The 21,787-nt window shown below is 41.9% G+C and overlaps 1 protein-coding gene across 1 annotated transcript; it reads left to right on the forward strand.

Annotated features, from left to right (window-relative positions):
• Window positions 1-34: 34 nt before the first annotated feature.
• Window positions 35-20,182, forward strand: GDAP2 (ganglioside induced differentiation associated protein 2). Its single transcript, XM_032194008.1, has 14 exons — window positions 35-126; window positions 1,690-1,939; window positions 3,065-3,204; window positions 7,198-7,351; window positions 8,910-8,998; window positions 10,527-10,603; window positions 12,692-12,851; window positions 14,183-14,333; window positions 15,217-15,293; window positions 15,768-15,844; window positions 16,397-16,536; window positions 17,125-17,179; window positions 18,402-18,545; window positions 19,420-20,182. The coding sequence occupies exons 2-14, from the start codon at window positions 1,764-1,766 to the stop codon at window positions 19,465-19,467; spliced, it is 1,488 nt and encodes a 495-aa protein (XP_032049899.1). The 5' UTR covers window positions 35-126; window positions 1,690-1,763; the 3' UTR covers window positions 19,468-20,182.
• The last annotated feature ends 1,605 nt before the right edge of the window (window positions 20,183-21,787 follow it).

Below are 21,787 nucleotides of genomic sequence, written 5' to 3' on the forward strand. Positions count from 1 at the left end.
CAGGGCCGGGAAGCCGCCGGGGCGGAGCTGAAGGAAACGGAAAGGGTGGTGAAAGGGGTGGTGGTGATGCCCGCCCCGTTCCGGGGTGATGCCGCCGCAGCGGCGCCCAGCGGGACCCTCAGGCCTGTGAGTGGGGGCGTGGGGAGAGGGGTTTTGGATGTGTGTAGGGGTGGTGGATGGCTTCTTGCGGCCAGAAGTGTGCTGAAACGTGTCCAGGGAGGGAGGGAGAGAGAGCCGCCCCTGTGGGGTGCTGTGCCCGCGTCCCGGGGGTGCGGGGCTGCAGCCCCTGCGGGTGGGGGGGGACACGGGGCTGTGTAAAATGTCCGCCCCCGTGCTGGGTTCCTCGGCTGGCTCTGCAGTATGTCAGCCCTCTGAGCCGTGCCGGAACGCCGCCTCCGTCCCCAGGCTACAAAATTTGGGTGGAAATATTCCAGGAGGAGCTGTGGTGCGCCTCCTTCCCTGCTGCCTCTTCTTCTCGCCGCCCTGCCGAGGCCCCTACCTTTGTCTGCACCTCACGGGGTGGGCTCTGATCTAGTGCAGAATCATGAGCTGGGCTAACGAATCCTACCGGTTTTTGTTCATCTCCTTTTTCCCAGTCATCAGGCCAAAAATCTTATTTATATGCTCTTATGGCCAGCGTTGTCGTAGCGTCTGCCTTGATTGACCATCAGCTGGGGTTTTTGGCGGGGTTGGTTTGTTTCCTAGCTAGCAAATATACCTCAGGTTTTGGAATTGCCGTTTTTGACAAAAACCGTTATTGACAAAGCTGTGAAAAAGGTTAAAATAAGTGTGCATGTAGCAAAACGAAGCTATGTATGTGGGCCTATTGGTGCCAGTTTAATTCCCCAGTATGGTTCAGTGTTAGGGGGTGGAAATGTAGCCTACGTGCTGGTCTGTACTGGCAAGTGAAATGCACGCTTTGGGAAGCTCAAATTTTGATCGAACACCAGTGCTATTTTGGCCTTTTGATAAAACAGCTTGGATGTCAGAGTTCAGTCCGCTTCTTCAGGGTTTGAAGTTCGTTGGCAAGCATTCAGGTTTACCTCTGCTTGTTTTTTCCGCCTAAATCCATTTGGGAGAAAAGGTTTTGGAAGTGCACGACTGTAAAAACAGGGCCTTATTTGCAGTGCTACAGAACTCATTGGACTTGCAGTTCAGTGCATGGTGCTGCGATACAGGTGTACAACGAAGTTGTACCACTGGGATAGGGGCTTTTTTTGGGGGGAGAACAGACGCTTGTTTTCTTTTGCATTGTTTGTTTTTAAGCATGACCCAGGGCTAGGCCAAAATATCTGAAGGAATAGATCATAGGCACCCTACTGCAAACTTGCTTTTCCTTTATGGAAAGAAATACTGCTTTTCAGAAAGGCTAAGGTCCTTTCTGCGCTTGGGAGCTTGCTTTCAGCACTTTCAAAATAAAAGCCCACAAGTCAGTTGGACCAAGTTAATAGGGAAGGTGTTTTTTTCTTGCCCTATAGGAGAAAACTTGTCCTACTACCACTATTCTATGAGCATTTTCATTGTCCTTTGTCATAGAGATGACAAAACTGGAGAAAGAGGTTGAGTTGGAAATAAATCTGTTTTTCTGTTGCCTGTGATTGCATTGTAGCCTTGTGAAAGGTCTGATGGCTCCATGGGAATTACGTTCTCTAAACAGCTGTGACCTGGTTTGATTTTCTTCCTTTAAAGCACCCAGAAGACTCCATTGAGAACTGGAGTGTGACAAGTTAACAAGGAAAAAAAGAAGCCGTTCTTTCCATTCCATGGATCCCTTGGGTGCACCTTCCAAATTTGTGGATATCGATACTCTGCCAGGCTGGACTGATGTCTATGAGGCTAAGCAGCTGGATTCTCACCCAAACCCGGTTGAAAAAGCTCAAGTCGATGTTAGATCACCCTTTCCATACAGGAAGGACATCAACGAAAAAATAATATTATGGTAAGTTCAACGTGGTTCCAGTGCCTTTGTCATCACCTCTCCATTTCCTGCAGGATCTGACTGCCTCAAACAACCACTCCATGTTTTTCTACCAAAATCTATTGATAAGTACAGTGTGCTGAGGTGAACTTACTCCATCAGTTTTTCTTGCCTGTATCTCAGATATTCAAACCTACTCTCTAGGTGAGTAACTCTGTTAATCAGTATGAAGAGAGGAGGATTTAGAATGATGAAATGCTGTTATAGAGTCCTAGAATCAACAGATTTACTGGGAGGGCTAATTAAGGGATCAGCCTGAACATCTTTCCTGGTTCATATGTGTGGGAAATAGGATTGTTCATGGTTTTGCTGAACATGATGAAAAAAAAAAAGAAAAGTAAAAGGTTAAACATCTCCTGTGAGCTGTGTTTGGGTAAAATAAATGTGAGTGATTTGAACTGTCACTTGAATCTCTCCCTGTGCTTGGGAATTGTTATTTCCCTTCCTATGCTGTTTGATTCCAAAATCCCTAATGACAGCTGCTGTGACAAAAAGCAGGTCAGAGTTCTGCTGTTCCATCTTCTCGCATGTATCTCTGCTGTGTTTATCTGCTGCGTGTCTGATCCTCGAGCAGCAGACTGAACACGATCAAATTGTGGGTTCACAATTCCAGAACAAAAGTAATGAAAATTTGACTGGCCACAGTGTTGCTTGAGATCTTTGATGGTCTGAGGAATAGCAGCAGCAGCAGTAAGGTGCCCTGGATGGTATGCCTGCAGTATCATCTTATCACTAAGATATGAGAGAATACATATTTTTTTAATGTGTTATACTGTGCTGCTTCACATGTTCTGCTAACTAAACCACCCTATATAAAATGAAAACACTGCATTATCTACGTGCACCTCTAAATGACTTGAGGCTGAGAGTTTTCAAGGAAATGAGGGGCTGCAAGCAATCTGTCTCTATCAGTTGGAGACATAGGATGATTCTGCACGGTGAGCACGTCAGGGTACACTACACTATGTGGGAACTGGGATATTGTTAATGCTTTAATCCATCATTTCCTCACTTGTCAGCATTTATTTGAGAATATCCTGCTTAATCTGATGTTTAACCTGCAATAAACTTTCCTTGTTTCCTCAGGAAAGGAGACGTAGCATTACTGAACTGCACAGCCATAGTAAATACCAGTAATGAGTCTCTCACCGATAAGAATCCAGTATCTGAAAGTGTTTTCATGCATGCTGGGCCTGACCTGAGGGATGAACTCCAGAAGCTCAAGGGTAAGTAGCTGGAGACATTTTTCATATTGAAATCTGCTGTCCTTGCATAGTACAAAGCATGAGCCAAAATCAAGATGTAGCTTTTTCTTTTTTTCTCTCCCATGTCTGGTGTTAAGGTGAAATAAAGAGGGGAGGCTAGATTGACGTACATTTCCTCCGCTTTTGGTGAGGTTTGCATTAGCTGGATTCTTTGTTAGCCTGTTATATTGCTGATAACGAGACTTCTAAACATTCAGCTTTATTCTTAATGCCTGTTAGATGAAAATAAGTGTCTTTTTTATTGTGTGTGAGGAAGCACGAGTTTATAGTTATCCAAGGTCATACAAAAGTCTGATACAGCTTGCAGTTAAAATTAAGATTTCCCACATGGTACTGAGCTGAATTTTGAGACCTGATCACCCTGAAGCTGAATTTTGAGAACTGATTCCTGAGTAGTACTGATCACCCTCTTTGGTAACAGCTCTATCTCCTGTATCATGCTGTAACAAAATTGATAGAAGGAGCATTATATTTCCAATGCAGGCTTTCAGTAGCTTGAACTGCAGTAGAATAGGCATGCTTAGTTTTATGAAATCCTATTCAACTCATTCAGCTTGCCTTTTGTGAGTAAGCTGGAAGTAAGACAGGAGGAAGGCTAACCATTGCGTAGTAGAGGGAAAAGTCCATGTGCATCCTTAGAATAGAAACAACTGTTAAAATACAGCAGATGTTATGGAATAGTTAGGACCCTGGTACGTATACTCACTTCTCTAAAAATAAACCGAGGAGTTCTTTCAGTGCATTGTGGGGTGGGAAGAGGGACATTTTGAATCCTTAACGTTCAAGATCTGTCAGCTCTGTAGGAAGTTCTCTGTAAAAGTTGGGCTGAGCTTCTTAAATTCTCTTTTGCCATCCTGAGCTATGTGCAGTTTACATCCTCCACCCCTGTGGTGACACTGATGTCTTTGATGTAATCTGCAGATGCGTGACTCCTTGTGATAGTTTCCCTTTAGTCTTGTGACAAGACCGTGTCAGAAATCAATACTTCTCTGATGCTCTACTGGCGTGTTGTGTGGGGGAAGAAACTGGGTTACAGCTTCAGCTTTTGTGCACTATTAATGAGTTTCACAGTAGCAGAAACAAAGCCTAGTTAAGAAACTGGTTTATCGTACTTCTGTCACCTCAGCCTCCTTTTTGTGCTCTTTCCAATTTAATTTTTAATTTTTCTTCATGTGGGAGAAAGTTCTTGGTGAGAATTAAAAATGTATGATCTTGGGTCTAAACCTGTAGATCGTGTGGAGTGCTGATTTTTCAGTCAAGTTACTTCTACTGCTCCATATATTTCCGTGTTTCATAGACTGAAAGAAAAAACATGATCCTAAAGCATGTGACATGCTGATCTTTAGAAGAATTGTGCTTTCTTTAAGGCTCAGCTAACGTCTGTGCTCCTGGGAACAGTGTAGTTTTGATTAACACAGAAATACTACAGGGAGTAAAGGGAGGGATTTTTTATCACCAGATTAAAATAATAAGACCTCAACTTCAGTTCCATTTCTGCCACAGACCTTGACCTTGTACAAGTCACTGTACTAGACCACCTGACTCTGTGTCTTAAAATGGGAATAATTCTTACTGCTTAATTTAGTTTAGCAAATTTTGTAGAGATCTGTACACAGAAAGCATTGGGAAGTACAAAGTGTGATGCACGTGTGGTTAGAAATTACTGATTCTGCATCTGGTTGTCTGAATGTATTAGTTTCCCTACAGAGCTCACAGTTATACCTCAGTCAAACTCTCTTAATTCTTTTCCACAAGAGAAAATACTTCGGACAATTTTTGTTACAGGCCTTTGCTTGCTCTTCTGAGTTTGTGTGACTTTAGTCTTCCTCCTTGATCCATTCAAATCACAGAATCACAGAATGGTTTGACTTGTAAGAAACATTAAAGCTCATCCAGTTCCAACCCCCCTGCCATGAGCAGGGAAACTTTCCTCTAATCCAGGTTGCTCCAAGCCCCATCCAACCCAGCCTTGAACACCTCCAGGGATGGGGCATCCACAGCTTCTCTGGGCAACTGGTTCCAGGGCCTCATCAAACTCACCGTAAAGAATTTCTTCCTTATATCTAATCTAAATCTACCCTCTTCTAGTTTAAAGCCATTCCCCATTGTCCTATCACTACACCCCCTGACAAGGAGTCCCTTTCCAGCATTCCTGTAGGCCCGCTTTAGGTACTGGAAGGCTGCCATAAAGTCTCCAGGGAGCCTTCTCTTCTCTGGGGTGAACAAGCCCAGCTCTCAGCCTGTCTTCATAGGAGAAAATAATAGCTTGATATCTGATATATTAAATGTTTGGGCTTTAGCTTCTGATTTTCCTATCTTCAGCTTACCTAGATATGTTCTTTGCAGTTGAGGCATTTTAGAGGATGTGCAATAGTTCAAAGTCTATGCTCAGTTTTAGTATGCCGTTGTGTTCTTTCTGCTTATTTCAGAATAAAGAAGGTCGACTTCTATAGAAAATAACGTGATTTATGGGATCAAGAAGTTTACAAGGTGTTGGCTTAAAGGCAATATGTTGACGCCGTTAAAAAGGCATGCCTGAAGTCTTGAGTAAGATTCTCAACCTGGAATATTTCCTGCCATAACACATGCTTTCATGTATGCTGTGAAGCAGCCTGTCTGAGCACCACAACAAATTCAGTGGAGTAGGAGAGAAAGTGAACATTTCTATTCAGTGTGAAGCTTCATAATCGACTTGAACCAAGCTGCAGCAGTGCTGCTGCCAGCAGGGTGGGCCCAGCCACTTGTTCACGCAGAATTTCTTTTCATGGGCATTAGCAACCTATAAGATCAGGTTGCAAGCTGATCTGGTGAAAAGATTAGTTTTCAGCTAGATTAGAAAGCTTAAGTGGCTCTCTGCAGCTGCACAAGCAGAGGGAAGAAGATGAGAAATATTCCTCCTTGAGGGCTGGGAAAGAGAGACTGAAAGTACTTCTTCAGCTGTTCAGAACTGCAGTGGAGTTCATTTCTTGTGAAGTGATTTAGGTGAAGAAGGGGAGAGTTAGCAGACTTTTTTCCTCCAGGAAAGGTACCTGGAGGAAACAGACTTCAAACACAATAGCTGTTGCTGGATATTTGGATTTTTTTTTTAATCCAAAATGTATTGACAAAGGGCAGGCAGTCGAGAGGCTTACAGATGTCACAGAGGGTTCTAACAGAATGCAGAAAACTTGCAAAGAAATGCAGAAATTAAACAGGAGGAACTTGCAGGGGATAGCCAAAGAGCAGTGCTAATCAAAGCGAGTTAAAGACTATGCAGTAAATAATCCTAGAGTATGTAACTGGAGGGTGCTGGGAATGGAACAATTAAATGTGGTGTGCAAACTTCATTGCCTTCGGACTAGACATCTGGTCTGTCAAGAAAGGTATGATCTCCTTGAAAATCATCCTTACGCCTTATGGACACCAAGAAATTTGCAAAGCAATGAATGTTACTTGGCTCAGGGAGTGTAGATGAAACATGTGCTCGGTCTTCCCATTTCATATACGTTTGCCAGCAATTGGTGAGTTTGATAAGGAGCTTTGCAGACCTTTTATCCAAAAAGCAGTTTCCCAAAGCCAAGCTGATAAATTCAGAAGGACTTTTTATTGGTGGTTGTATAGCATATTGGTGTATCGGTGTTCTGCATGTTGTTAACACGTTTCTCCCTTTGGCTCTGTCTGTAACATAGTAAGCACTGCAATTAAGGCAGCATTTCTAACAATTTGTGGTTTGCCTTCATACGTGTAGCTTTTAAAACTGAGAGGAATTAGCACGGCCTTCACCTCTTCAACATGACTAGGTGGTATTAAGCAGTTGCTGTGAGAGAGAAGGTGCTATCCTTAATATTTGATACCCAAAATGCTGACTTTTACGGATGAAGTCAAATTACCTGACTCAGGAGGAAGTCAAGGGCGTGAATACTTTTGACCCTATGGCATTTGTGCAAATCCTAGTGTTTGTTTTTTTTTTTCCAGGGTGCAGGACAGGGGAGGCTAAACTCACCAAAGGATTTAATTTGGCTGCACGCTTCATCATTCACACAGTGGGACCCAAATACAAGAGCCGGTATCGCACAGCAGCTGAGAGTTCTCTGTACAGCTGTTACCGCAACGTCCTGCAGCTCGCAAAGTAAGCAGCCAGCGCCTTACGTAAGGCTTGCATGGCACATCCCTTCTCCTACAGGAGGCCAAATGGCCGTGAATATCATCTCACATCTATTGGATTTGGATCAGAACATAAGAGTGTTGCTGTGTTTACGGTATACCTCACATCTTCTGACCTGTGTTGCAGTTTAAATAAAATACGGTGAGAGAGCTGAGCGGGTTCAAGTCCTGGAACAGCGTAGCTAGAGCTGTGCAGCATTCAGACATGCTCAGAAGCATCGTTAATAATTCTGCCAGACTCCATGCTGCAAAAATCTTTAAAAGAGCTTGGTCAAGCAGCAGTTTCAGGTGTCTCTGTGCAGCCACGTGGACATACCCAGTCAGATCAGACTGCTGCATCAGTTCATGTATTTGACCTCTCAGCCCTCATACAGTAGCCACAATTCTGAGTCAGGGTGCAAGGTTATTTCTAAATCAACAGTTACTGCAGATGGGTCTGTAGTTTTTCCTCTTTCATCCGTAGTGTCTTCTACTTCCTCTTAGCTAACATTTTTTTTTTTATCTTTATGGTTTCTGTTTTTCTGTATTCTTTCCTGAATTCTGTTCTCCCATGAGGGCTGTTGTAATAGTAGTTGGCAAAAAATAGTTGAACCAGAACAATGTCAGAAAATTTACTTCACAAGTACACAGGGTAGGGAAGATAATTCTTCCAAGTCTGATTTCTGTGATTTAGTGCAGTAGTAACTGTTTCACAATCCAGATTATAGCTAAGTCTTCTAGTATATACCAGTTCTTGGTTTTGCTTTTTTTTTTTTTTCTGCCTCAGAAGTGGCAAGCAAAGCCAGGTCTGGATTGGAACCTCTAATAATGAAAAAAAAAAAAAAGTTGATAATTCTGCTTGCTGATTTCTGAGTGGCTTTTAGTCCTCCTGCTCTCTAGAGTGATTTTTGACACCTGTGGAATGACTGTCTGAAATTACAAGCTCTGAGCTTGTTCAAACTCCTCTGACTATTGGCACCACCTTTACTTTACTTTTAATAATGTGGCATGCTTCTCTTCTTGCTGTTTAGCTATATATCATTCCTTGCCAGTGGTTGTCTAATCGTATGTAGGATCAAGTAAGCCATTTCAGTCCGTGTCTGGACCACTGACAAAACAAATGGCAGAACAAGTGAAGGAACATAATACTTACAATAAAGAGCACCTTTTCTTCCCCTCCTTTCCCTTGTTGTCATTCCTATACAGGAAGAAAAGTATTTTGAAAGGATTACAGGGAGCTGGAGGTAAGAACTTCATTCAGAATATGAGAAATTGCAGAAATGAGGTAGTTGAGGTAGAAAGAGAAACCTGAGAACAAACACAAGAAAGAAAAACAACATGGAATCATGACTGGTTCTTTCCTTCCCTGCTTATTAATGCATCTTGCCAGGAAAGCATCCTTCTGCACAAACCTGAAAGAGGATTACTGCTCCACAGAAACAGGAGAAAAGTACTGGTGTTACCTACTGTACTGGCAAAAGTTTGCTCCCACCTGATTTCAAGTTATGTTTGTGTTCATTTACTTCTCTGTTTCTGGATTTCAGGGAACAGGCAATGTGCTCTGTAGGATTTTGTGTCATTAACTCTCTGAAAAGATGCTACCCCTTGGAGGATGCAACCCACATAGCACTGCGTAAGTTTATGTTGGAAAGTGAAGTAAACTGGATGGCAATATGCAACAGATTGCTTACCTCTGGCAGACTGCTATTGATACGGGGAAAGTTTTTTTTAGGGGGCTGTAATGTGTTGCAGGAGGCCATAAAGAAGCAGGCTTTGCATGGATAAATGTGAAATGGAGGATAAAAACAAAAGACCTTTCTCCGAGAGGTCATCAGGAAGCATCCATGGGTTGGATGCTGTGTTGGAACCTAGTGTTTGATACTTTTTTTAATGACCTGGAAAAAGATGCTGAAGAGTAAGGTGAGAGTTTGCTGATATTAGAAAAGTGTTCAGAATAACAAGGATGAGGCCTTAATTGTGAATGACTGTAGATGGACCTCAAGCAACAGGGTGAATTTCAGCTGCTATTTCAGTGTTGTCAGCATAGCCAAACGTAAAGTGTATTTGCCTTGTTTGTTTTTTTTTTCCTTTTCCTCTTTTAACTTTTCATTCCCATTGTCCTGTTCTTTGTGTCTGCTTTCCACCACCATCCATTCCCTGGACTTCCCTGTATGGTACTCCCACACAATAGGGATGTTGTTGCAGGCTTTTCCTCTTGCTGTGCAAGCTGACTAAAGAAATCTCACCCTTTGCTTAGCAGAGGTGCTGGCACTTGAAGAAACCGATTTGTCTGTTTCTCTGGTTTCTCTGCCATCTGCCTGAGTTAAGACTTGTGAAAATATCTGCTTACACAGGTTCAGAAAAATGCTTGCTGTGGAACTGCAGAACTGTGTTTGTCCTGTAAAGTAGTGTTGTGGATCAACCCGGTTACACGTGAATTTCTGTACAGGAAGTTTTTGAAGAGATTTTTTTCTACCGACCCGTTGTTACTTCTTTCCTTTATTGCTTTGTTGTTGTCTGTGTAGGGCTATATGCTACCTGATAAAAATGTTGCTAGGCCAATGTATTTGTTAGGACATTTTCTCCCTTAGTAATGTTGATAGAAAAGCACTTGAAGATCCTGGCATCTGTCAAGATTACAGATGAGGGCCTTTAGCTGCAATGTAAGTCCAAGAATTAGTAGAGGGAATAAATTCTCTCATTACTTACATTTATGATTTCTATATGCTGCTTTTGCATAGCTGACCCCTGAGTTTTTGTGTGGCTTGCGACTTGTTCTAGGAATAGTCCATTTTTGACAACTTGCAGAGACTTGGTAAAGGAGGGCTTTGGCTTGATTTTTTTTCACAGGGCACTAAGATCACATTCTATAAATTGAGGTGTGCCTAGTAAGCTAAAATCCCAGAGAGACTTTTTCATTTTTTACCCATCTGTAAAGAGAGAAGCAGGAGAGAATGGAGATGGAATTTCCAATATGCCCAAAAACCCATATCATGTTAAACCACCACTTAATCCATGCTTGTGTACTGCCTGTGGAGCTGTTTGGTGCAAGGAGAGAGATGTCTTTCTCTGTTCTGCACTCAGTTGATTTCTGTGCTTGTAGCCATGTGTAAATTTCTTCTCCTATTTTGCTAACTTACATTTACTCTTCTTCCTTGCAGGCACAGTTCGAAGGTTCCTGGAGATTCACGGGGAGACTCTGGAGAAGGTTGTGTTTGCAGTCTCTGAGCTCGAAGAGGTATCTCTTTGATGTTCCTTCCATCAAAATTCATGGACATGTTTGATCTCAGCAGCAGTATTAACCCCTGCACTGTAGACTGGGACTCACATTCTCCCTAACAAATCATCCTGTCTCACTTAGACTTTCAGTTGCACAGCTTATTTCTGTCTCTTATCAGCACAGTATCTTTTCCAGTGCTTTTTCCCAGCACACTTTGAGCAGTCACCACAGATTTGTTTACAGCCTTTCCATTTCTGGCTTCCATGTTCCTGAGCCGTAAACAGGAGTCAGTATTAGAGGTTAGAGCATGCAGTTGTGCTGGATGCATTCTACCAGATAGACAGGACTTTTTCACGCAAGACTTGCTCTTTATACAAGGTTTGGTCTTCTGCTTTTAAAAGATTGCCCTGATTTCCATTCACATATAAAGACCTTAAACATTGCTGAAGTAACAAGCTTGATGTTTAATGATCTGTTTTCAGATAAGTGCTAACAGTTTCAGTCCTGTTTTTGGCTGGAATAGAGTTATTTTTCTTCCTAGTAGCTGTTATGGTTTCTGTGTTTTGGATTTAGGGTGGGAATAATGCTGATAATGCACCTGTATTCTAGTTGTCGCAGAGCAGTGCTTGCACTGAGTCAAGGACTTTTCAGTTGCACTGTCTTTATCTCAACCCTTGATTTTTCACTTCTTTTATTATTATTTTTTTCCTGATTCTCTCCCCTGTTCCACTGAGGGGGAGTGAGCAGACATCTGTGTGGTGCTTAACTGCCTGTCAGGTAAAAGCACAACAGTCCTTTTGGCACCCAATATGGGGCACAGAGGGTTGAGATAATGACAGATCTGCCCAGAGCATGTTAAAACACAATTGTTATGAACACTGTACCAGTTTAACAGTTGCTGATTAATGGCACTGAACACTGTGCTCAAGGTGTACACATGACCCATGTAAAGGACTGTTGTGGCTTAATCCAGCAGGCAACTAAGTGCCACACAGCCATTCACTCACTCCTCCCCTGCCACCAGTGGCATGGCAGGGATGGAGGGGAAAAAGGTAAAATCTCGTGGGTTGAGATGCAGACAGCTTAACAGGACAGAAAAGAAAGAGAAAATGATGATAAAAATACCCAAAGCCAAGCGATGCACAATGCAGTTGCTGAACACTAGCTGATCGATGCCCAGCCAGATCCCGAGCAGCAGCCCTACTCCCCCAGCCAACTCCTCTCAGTTTTATTGTTGAGCACAATGCCCCGTGCTAAGGGATATCCCTTTGGCCATTTGGGGTCAGCTGTCCTGGTTCTGCCCCCTCCCAGCCCCTTGTGCACCCCCAGCCTCCTCACTGGCAGGGCAGCAGGAAGAGCTGAAAAGTCCTCAACTCAGTGCAAGCACTGCTCTGCAACAATTAAAACATCAGTGTGTTATCAACGCTGTTCTCCTCCTAAATCCAAAACATGGCACCATACCAGCTACTAGGAAGAAAAATTATTTTATCCTAGCCAAAACTAGGACAACATCTCTTAGATGCTGGACTTATTAATAGCTGCTCCTGTGCAGAATACCCACACTGTTCAGATTCTGTCACATCTGGATGACTAAATGAAATTACTTAATAGGGGTTCTAAAACTACTCATCTGCTGGAGGGAACATGTGATGAAGTATTACAATGTTTAGTAAAGATTTTCACTGTTTTCCTACGTGTGAGGAAGGTTTCTCTTGGTTGTTTCTTGTTTATTCTTTTTTCTAGGCAGATCACTCGAGGTGATCTGTGTAGTGATCCATTTTCATCTAAGCAACCTTTGCTGAAGTCTGTCATCTACATGTATTGTAACTTCATTATAATGCTGAAGTATCTTCAGTCCACCTGAGTTCATGAAATTTAAAGCAGAATCTTCTCTGGGTTACTTGCCAATGTGGCACCAAAATAAAAAAATTAACCTTGATAAAGGCTATCTGCTTTTATTGCCAAATAGCAGCCCAATGTAAGCCATCAAGGAAAGTAGCACGTTGCCTCCAAACCTCAGAGAAGATACCTGCTACAAGGGTAGGTGTTACGTATCTGAAGAGCAAGGATGCGTGATAGACCTTCACGCATTTTTCTTATTTATAGGCCACTTACCAGAAGTTGCTGCCTCTGTATTTTCCAAGATCATTGGAAGAAGAGATACAATCCTTGCCTTACCTCCCTGCAGATATTGGTAATGCGGAAGGGGAGCCTGTAGTACCCGAGCGGCAGATCAGAATTACTGAGAAGCCAGGTGTTCCAGATGGTGAGTTCTTATCTCAATTTTGGAATAAGGATCTCTGTGTGAAAGTAAGCAAAAAAAAAAACAGAAAAAAAAATACACGGTGAGCAAAGAGGTATCTGGGGTGAGGTGGTTGGGGAAGGCAGGCTGTAATGAAAAGAATTGTCAAGTTGCCTCATTAGCTTTGTGTGTTCGACAGCAGTAACTTCTGCTTTCTGTCTCAAAGTGGAGAGTGGTTAGAGGATGTGGTAAAGCTGTCGTTCTGTCTTTTTATTTTTGGGGGGGAGGGGTGATGGAGTCCTTTCCCTTTGCAAATTTTCTCCTGAGCTGGTTAGGAGCTTCTTTTCCCATTCAGAATCGTACCAGCCCTTGGCTGAAAAAGGCATTATTGTTACTGGACCGTCATAGGTTACTCATTAAAATGCTGTTTCTAGCCAGGCCAGATTCTGTTGCTCCAGTACATGCATCAAACTGGTAGGTGCTTAATGAAAATTAGCAAAAACTCTTTTAAAAAGTAGAGGAGCTAGATCAATCCAGAGGTCAGCGTTTGGGAAATGGCTGTCAAAAGCTCAGTGAAAGAAGACAGATTATAAAGAGGTTGCCTAATTTTCAGGGTTGAAATGGTGAGAGGTGGATGGCAAAACAATACAGCGTGTAAATGGGCATAGATAGGAGCAAATGGGTAGAGTGGAATCCTGCACTCCTGTTCCATTGTTGCTATAGCATGTCATACTGAAGTTGGAAAATTCAGTTCCTATCATCCAAATTGCCCAGGGAGGCAGTACTAGAAGCCCTAACAATATTCCTTTATGATATAAAGTTCAGTGAAGCATTCTGTTATGGTTGCCAGCAAGTAAGCCTGTGCTCTCATACCCCATTGCACAGCCGTGTAGTAGATACCCAAACTCAGGTTATCACTCTTCTACAGCATCTGTTTCAGCAGAGTCAATGTAAAAGGAAGAAGTGAGCCCTTTCTACAGCACAGCCTCTAAGCTGAATAAAACTGCAGCATGTGTCCCTCCGCATGCTAACTTTTCCTCTTAAAACAACTAGGACAACTGGAAGCCCCAAGTCACTCTCTCTAGACCTTATTGTGCAATCCCCCTGGGAGAATTAACCATTTTCTGTGTGTTACAAGGTGATAACTAGGACTTACCCAGTTATTTTCCAGACAAAACAATGCTTTAAGAGAGTGTGTATTTCTCAGTTGCATGCTATAATCATGGTACACTGTGGTTTTTGTGTGTGTAGCGTGATGAATGAGTTGGCTCACAGAGATATTTAGCAGTTCAGCAGCAGCACTGCTGTTTCGTACGCAGCTTGAACGTTTTATGCTACCTTTGTTTCTACTGCAGATGCTTCAGATGAAGAGGGGTTGGAGGCAGACTTGTCTTTCATTGGTTCCCATGCTTTTGCCCGCATGGAGGGAGACGTTGACAAACAGAGACGCCTCATCCTTCAGGGACAGTTGTCAGAGGCAGCACTGCAAAAACAGCATCAGAGGAAGTGAGAATTTCCTTGCCTGTGTGAATGTTTTGGGTTAGCTAGCTGTTCAGAGGACCGGCTCTCACGATGACTTAGTTATCCATAAGGTCTGATGTCCCCCTGAATCTCAGTGGTGGCTTCTCTAGCCTGAAGGGAATGAGCAATAGAAGGGAAGCAATTGATGAATCCTCTAGCACGCCCAGTGCATCGGGCCAGCTGGTTTATGCCTTTGCCACAAGGTGTCACTGTTTAATCATCACTTTCTGTGGTGGGATCACACTGGCTTTTAGTACTGCCTGCTTGCTCCTGAGGCTCTGGGCAACTAGCAGGTAGTTTTTTAGAAAGATTTAAAAAAAAAAAAAAAAAAAAAAAAAGGATGGTGACGCTTCTTCCCTCTTTTTTTTTCTTTCTTTTTTGCCATTAGCCTTAATGTGCATAACCACTTTGCAAGAAGCCAGTCTGATGCTAGGGAATCTTTAAGATGTGTTATTTGCCCTCTTTACTCAGATGAGGCACTCAATTCTTCACCATTTAAGAAATAAAATACGTATGTGATGCTGGTTGCTGAGTAGTAAGGTTCAACCTATGGACTTTTTTAAGAAATCTCTTGTTTTTTAAATGCTGACATGGAGGTGTTTCAGTGGAAAAATCTTTGAGATGTTTTCAGCCCAAATGCAATGCCACCGATAGTTACTAGGTGGTGCATATTCAGTGCCCCAGTAAAAATCACTAGGGAAGTCGCTTGAATGTTTATTTTAATACTTCTTCATCAATTTGAAAGTAGCTCTGTTGATCAGAAACCCACATTAAAGAGAGATCAGTGACAAAGTGCTAGTTTTATCCTTCTTTAGGCTTCTAATGCCCAAAGGGGATTAGATCTGACCAGATGTTTTTCACTTTCTAGTTATAATCGCTGGCTATGTCAAGCAAGAGCTGAAGACCTCTCTGATATTGCTTCCCTTAAAGCCTTGTACCAGACAGGTAAGTTTAGGGCACTGATGACTCTCGCTATGGCGATGACCCCGTCTTAAAGTAAAAATACAAAATAAAAATACGATATTTTCTGTGGAATTTGAGTACAATACATCATGTCATCTAGTTAGAAACCTGGCCAGGAACTAGGCAGCACCTCTGTAGTAAATCTGGTATTTTCAGGTTCTTTCTTGACTGACTTTGAAAGACTGTGTGGTAAGCTCCCCAACAGCTCCTCTTTAACAGTCTGAGGATATATACATATTCTGAATTTGCCTGTAGAATGCAACCAGTAGTAGCCTCAGAGGAAGAATGAACTTAGTGTGAATGGCAGTTTAAACAAAGAAAAAGTAATGTTCTGTGGTTAGTTTAGCAACAGCAGTAGGGAGGTTCTGAGTTGTGGCTGGTTCTCCCTGGTTTAAAAAGGACCAGCTCTGAAACCTGACATGACTGTTCTGAGTCTTATTTTTCTTTCTCTTGTAGGTGTGGATAACTTTGGTCGCACAGTGATGGTAGTGGTTGGAAGGAATATCCCTGTAACATTGATAGACATGGAAAAGGTAAGACTTTGCAATACTAGAGTTGTGTAGGTTGAATGTGAATGTTCAGGTTGTGAAAGCCCAATTATAAGAGTACGTCAGTGTTAATTCTAAAAGTATTATCTGTAGAAGACTTAAGAGACTAAATAAAAAATATTTTCATAGACAGATCAAAACATATTCCCCCGCATGCTTTGTATGTCTTGGGGTGGCTTTTCTGGAGGAGGAAGTGGACTGTTTTCAGAGAAAATTGTTGGTTTTCTTCTCAGAAAGTAAGACTTGCTCTGCTTCTGTAACTAGAAGATATGGAAAGTGAAATGTAGCAAGTTAAGTGAGTTTTTCATGCAAACAGCAAACCTTTCTCTGTGAAGTCAGTTAGACAAAAAAAGACATCCAAGTGATTACAGTCAAGTTCAAGAGTTGGAGTGTTCACCTTGCTTTTGTAGCTGAAACGGAATGCCACCCAGCTTCATGATTCCTGATATTTGAATGAATTAAAGAAAGCATATTAAAATATAATGCAACTGTGAAAGAGTTCCTTGCGTATATAAATTTCACTTCTTTCCATCTCAGGCTCTTCTGTATTTCATCCACGTTATGGATCATATTGCAGTGAAGGAATATGTCCTAGTGTATTTCCATACGCTCACAAATGATTACAATCAACTAGACTCTAATTTCTTGAAGAAACTCTATGATGTTGTTGATGCCAAGTGAGTGTCAATAGGGGAAGAACCCCTGTGTGCTGTGCAAGTGTTTGTCATTCCTTTTATCCAGTTTTCCATTTATTCATTGTACTAGGACAAAGACCTAAGTAAGTAACAAAGGCAAAAAGAAGGGATATCTGTCATCTTTCCTACTCACAGAATCATAGAATGGTTTGGGTTGGAAGGGACCTTAAATCTCATCCAGTTCCACCCCCCCTGCCATGGACAGGGACACCTAGCACTAGTTCAGGTTGCTCCAAGCTCCATCCAACCTGGCCTTTGAAAATGTCCAGGGATGGAAGCTTCTCTGGGCAACCTGTTCCAGTGCCTCACCACCCTCATAGGAAATAATTTCTTCCAAATATCTAATCTAAATGTGTCCTGTTTTAGTTTAAAACAATTCCCCCTTGTCCTATTACTACACTCCCTGATAGTCCTTTCCCAGCTTTCCCAAAGGCCCCCTTATGAGATCTAGCTTTGTAAAATTGCATCGCAGGCACTTAAACAAAATGATCTATATTTTGACAGTTCTGTTGTCTAGGTAAGCTTGATTAGAAGTCAATTTTAAGACGTTTTTTTCTTTCTTTAAATCAGGTACAAGAGGAATTTGAAGGCACTGTATTTTGTCCACCCAACATTTCGTTCGAAGGTGAGGTATATAGTAGAAAAGAAAAAAATACTTTAGGTGTTGGCAGATAAACATTTAGTCTTTCTTTCTCACTGCCATGCTCATCCAGAGCTTTACTTTCCAGAACTTTCAGAGCAATACTGCATCGGACTCAGTCTCCTCCTCTGGAGGATGACTAAGTTGTCCTTGTCTCTGATTATATGGAGTTGAGAATGATGCTCTTTTCCTGACCACTGTTACTCTTCTGTATGGTCTCCCAGCTTGGAATGTCTCAAGAATTTCTTCATCCAGTAGCAACAACTTTTCAGCCAGGTTTCTGTGTGCATTCAATAACTTCTGTGCAACGATATTAATATCTGAAGCTGGAAATAAAATTAATTCTTTCCCTCCTAGCTACCATGTTAATATATAGATTGTTAGCAAAAGGTATTTTACTTGATTTTTATTTTCCAGAAGTTCAGCTTCTATTAGCAGAAACCCAACTGAATTTTACCTGAAGTTTGGAAAAATTCAGTGACCTGCATGCCACCTACCATAGGCCCTTGACCCCTCTCCTCTCCCCTCAGTATGAGCATTTGTGACCTGCAGAACAGCAGCCTCTGCTTCCTGGAGTTTTTTGTTTTTTTTTCCTTTTCCCTTCATTTCTTATCTAGGCTGATAGAATAAGTAATATAGTGCTCAAGTTTGGACAATGCAGGTTTAAAAGCAAAAGTTTGCAGCGTCAATCTAAACAGCAGTATTTAACAACTTTCAGAAGATGATGTTTTACTGGCCTTTGCAAAAAAAAAAAATCCTTATCCCATTTACATCCAGACACAGAGGTACACATACTTCCAGTAAAATCTTGTAGAATAAGTTGAAATTGCTTCTGTCAGATATAGAGTCAGATAGATCATATTCTGAAAATGCTAAACCCGAACCTGAAGTGAAAACATGTTGCTACATAGATTGTATTTTTTTTTAAGACAAAAGTAGAATAGCTGTCACTATTCTACAGTAGAAAGAGAGGACCTTAAGCTGGCAGCTGGGGAGGAGAAGGAGCTAGCATGGAGTCAGATAGCATTAGCTTTAAAGCTCTAAAGCTTGCTAGCCCTCATTGGTGTATACTTCCTGACCACCTTGTGTTATTGCAATGGTATCAATGCTTCAAGTGTAATTCAAGCCAGATTTGGAATATTTTGTTCAACCTGAAGGTTTTGAAACAGCACCATCTCAATTAGTTTTTGTTGGGGTTTATTTTCAGGTCTCGGCATGGTTTTTCACAACCTTTACAGTCTCAGGGCTAAAGGACAAAATCCACTATGTGGAAAGCCTTCAGCAGTTATTCACAGCCATACCCCCAGAACAGATTGATCTTCCCCCTTTTGTCCTTGAGTATGACGCCAGGGTAAGTGATTTCATGTGGCACCTGTCTGTCTGTGTTCCCAAGTGTAGTTACTGTGTATCTCCCGTTCTGCTCTGCAAAACCTGCAAAGGGGTTGACCTCTCTATATTAAGAATGTGTAGAATAAAGAGAGGGTTCCTGGAAAGCCTAGTTTCTTCAGTGATTAACGATTTTCTTAGATTTTTTTTTTCACTATTTGTCCTAGGAAGGGTCAAGAAGTAGACTCTATTCTCAATAGTGCAGCCTCCTACGTGTGTAGGAGGCAGACTAGCTTTCTTCAGCCAAGAACTGTAACATAACATGCTAAGAGCCTGTGCAGAAGATAAAATTCATGTCATATATGTGCTGTATACTTTACACCTACTGCAAAAAAAGCTGTCTTCTGTTTTCCTGTCCCATGTGTCAAGGGAAAAAAAAAATAAAATAAAAAATAAACAATGGAAAATGGAACTGTAGTAGGATGCCTTGCCATTCATTGTGTGGGTTCATCCTCCTCTCAGGTCTCTGTACAAATGGTGGAATGCATATGGCTTGCACCATTCAAATCAACCTAATGAGGATGTCCTCTTAACTACAAAATAGCAGGCACAGCTGCAGGGCTGCATAGATAACTTTGTCTTGAAGGGAATGACTGGCTATCCTAGCATTTGCAGTTTCCTTGCATTGCAGTTTTGTATGAATTTTAACCTGTATTTTGTGTTTAAAACCAGTTTAAAACTGATTACCAGTACAATCCTGTTCTGGTTGAATTGTGGTGGTCACTGTATTCACAGAAAAAGCAGTTAGGAGCACCTGTTTACATCTGTATTATCATCCATTCTACCAAGGTGTGTTGGAGGAGGCTTTCGTTCAACTATTTATTCTGTTCTCATTGCAGGAAAATGGGCCTTACTATTCCTCTTATCCTCCATCCCCTGACTTGTGATCTGCAGTCCTGCAATGCTGCTGGTTTCCCATGGATCCACTGACCTGATGTCTGCCAAAACCTGTGCATTTGCCCATGTACAGAATTCAGAGAGAGGGTTTTCCTCCCCCAGCTCTGGTATTTTTTTACTGATGAGATATTTTCAAGCACTCAAGCAATCAGAGAACTTTATGCCACTGTGAACTGTACAACTATTTCAAATATATTTATCCAATGGAGAAGTTGAGTTCAGGATCACTAGGTACATTTTATTTTCTTCTTTTTTGAAGCAGTTACGTTTATTCCTGAACAGATGTTCTCTTTTCAGGGAAGTGTACCCAAAGCACTTGATCATATTTTTAACTATTATAATTTTCCACATCCATTTGCAATACCTGTTTTTGACTGGGTTGTACAAACGCTGTGCAGTACCAGCCTGACATGTTGCTCACCATATGGTCGCAGTGCTTCACATCTGGTTACTTTCCCTTTCTGTTAGCGCTGATTACTCTGGTCTTGCCCCAGCAAAAGTACCTGGAATTGGGAATACCACGTCTGCAGGCTGAAGAAAGCACTACAGCCAAGCAAAGATTACTGCAACACTTAATATGATAAATGCTGGGTGATACAGGAGCCTGATACAGTCCCTGCCAGTTTTCATTGGATGATGTGACATGTCAGGATGCCACTACCCTCCCAGTAAGAATAAAGTTGAAAAGCATTTAAAGTTTCTTTATCCTTTTCTGTAGTTGTTACGCTTTGAAATGGACAGACATGTTTCTATGATAAGCAAATGTTGTCTGTCAGAAGTGGTGGGGAGGTTGAAGTGGCTCCAGCCCCAACCAAGGGTGGCAACCAAAGGTGTTTTAGGCATCTCGGTGTCCCTTTTATTTCCTGGTGTGCTGTATGGCACAATATTCTGTATGGCACCTGTTGTTTTTGACAGGAAGTGTGCATGCAAAAGCTCAACAGTGATACTTACAGAAGTGGAGGTTCAATCTTTCAGCCTGACAACAGAATACTGAGAGAAGAGGGAGAAAGCTCCCTTGTAAAACGTCATCAGGGATGATGGCATCCCTGGTAGGAAGGACATCACAAAAGTACTGAGTATGAAAATGATATTTTGTTTTTCATGTTTTCATTCTAGCTGCTCTTCTATCCTGACACATCTCTGATACTCTCTCTTTACCAACCCTCAATCTTCCTTTTTTTCTGCCACCTTTGCAGTAACTACTTTTTTAAGGGTGAGTGAAAGTCATCATGAGATCATAGAAGGCGGTTACTCATGCCCACCACATTGACTGGAAGCAGGTCTCTCTCCTACTTAAAACCACTGTAAACTGTTAGGATAAACAGGGCAAAATCCTCCTTGATCATCTAATCGCATGTCACAATTCATGACTGAAACTCAGGGTTATGGCTTTCTTTTGTTAGTATGGTGAAAGACGGCCCATACCGAGTTTCCTTTCTCTCCTACCTTGGCCTCCTTTTGGCTTCATGTCGTGTTTGTACTGCACATATCCTCAGCATGTTGGTATGTCGGTTACAGATGAAGATATCTTGGCTGGGGTCGAACAATCATGCATATACAACTTTAAAAGTGGTATTGCTCTTTAAGTGGCCTCCAGGGTCTTTATGTGATTCCACTATCAGATCCAAGGTGTGCTGCTAAAAGCTGGAAACTCTAGCACAATGGAAAACCACTTTGGTGTTAATGCTTAGGAGCCTTGCACCTTGTGGTCGGTTCACATCTGCTTCCTTCAGCACTTTTCTGGTGTTTTTTAAGACAAGGAAATAGCAGCAGTCTACATGGAGCAGCTACTATGTGTTCCTACCTCCTCTTTTCACCTAGCTGTTTACAGCTGCCCCTGTCTACGGACTGTTTTATAGGCAGCAATGAATTTTCCATGCTCCTCTAACGATTTGTGTAGCTTTCCGCCCCCATTAACCATCTGCTGTTTTTCACACCCATGGCATTTTCACCAGGGCTGTTGCAAAATAGCTAGTGCCCACTTAATTGGCAGATTAAAGGTGATTTGGAGCATATTGTGAAAACAGAACTCGGCTTCATCGGCTTTGAGCTGGTGCCTGTCCCTATAGCTCACAGATGGCTCAGAGTCATAAAACCTGAACCGTTTTTCTTAGGACTCAGTCTGCACGTTTTTCAGACCCGAGTCCAGTCATTTTAAGAAATTATTTGGCACAATGAAGTGCAAATCTGCCTCCAGAGTGTTTGCAAAGAAAAAAAAAAAAAGATGATCTTGGCACTGTGCATCTTACTGTGTATATTTTTCCCTTGAAAGACCTTGCTTTAATTATTTTATTTTTTTTACCGCAGTCT

The sequence above is a fragment of the Aythya fuligula genome, chromosome 1 (assembly GCF_009819795.1).
Source record: "Aythya fuligula isolate bAytFul2 chromosome 1, bAytFul2.pri, whole genome shotgun sequence".
Lineage (NCBI taxonomy): Eukaryota > Metazoa > Chordata > Aves > Anseriformes > Anatidae > Aythya > Aythya fuligula.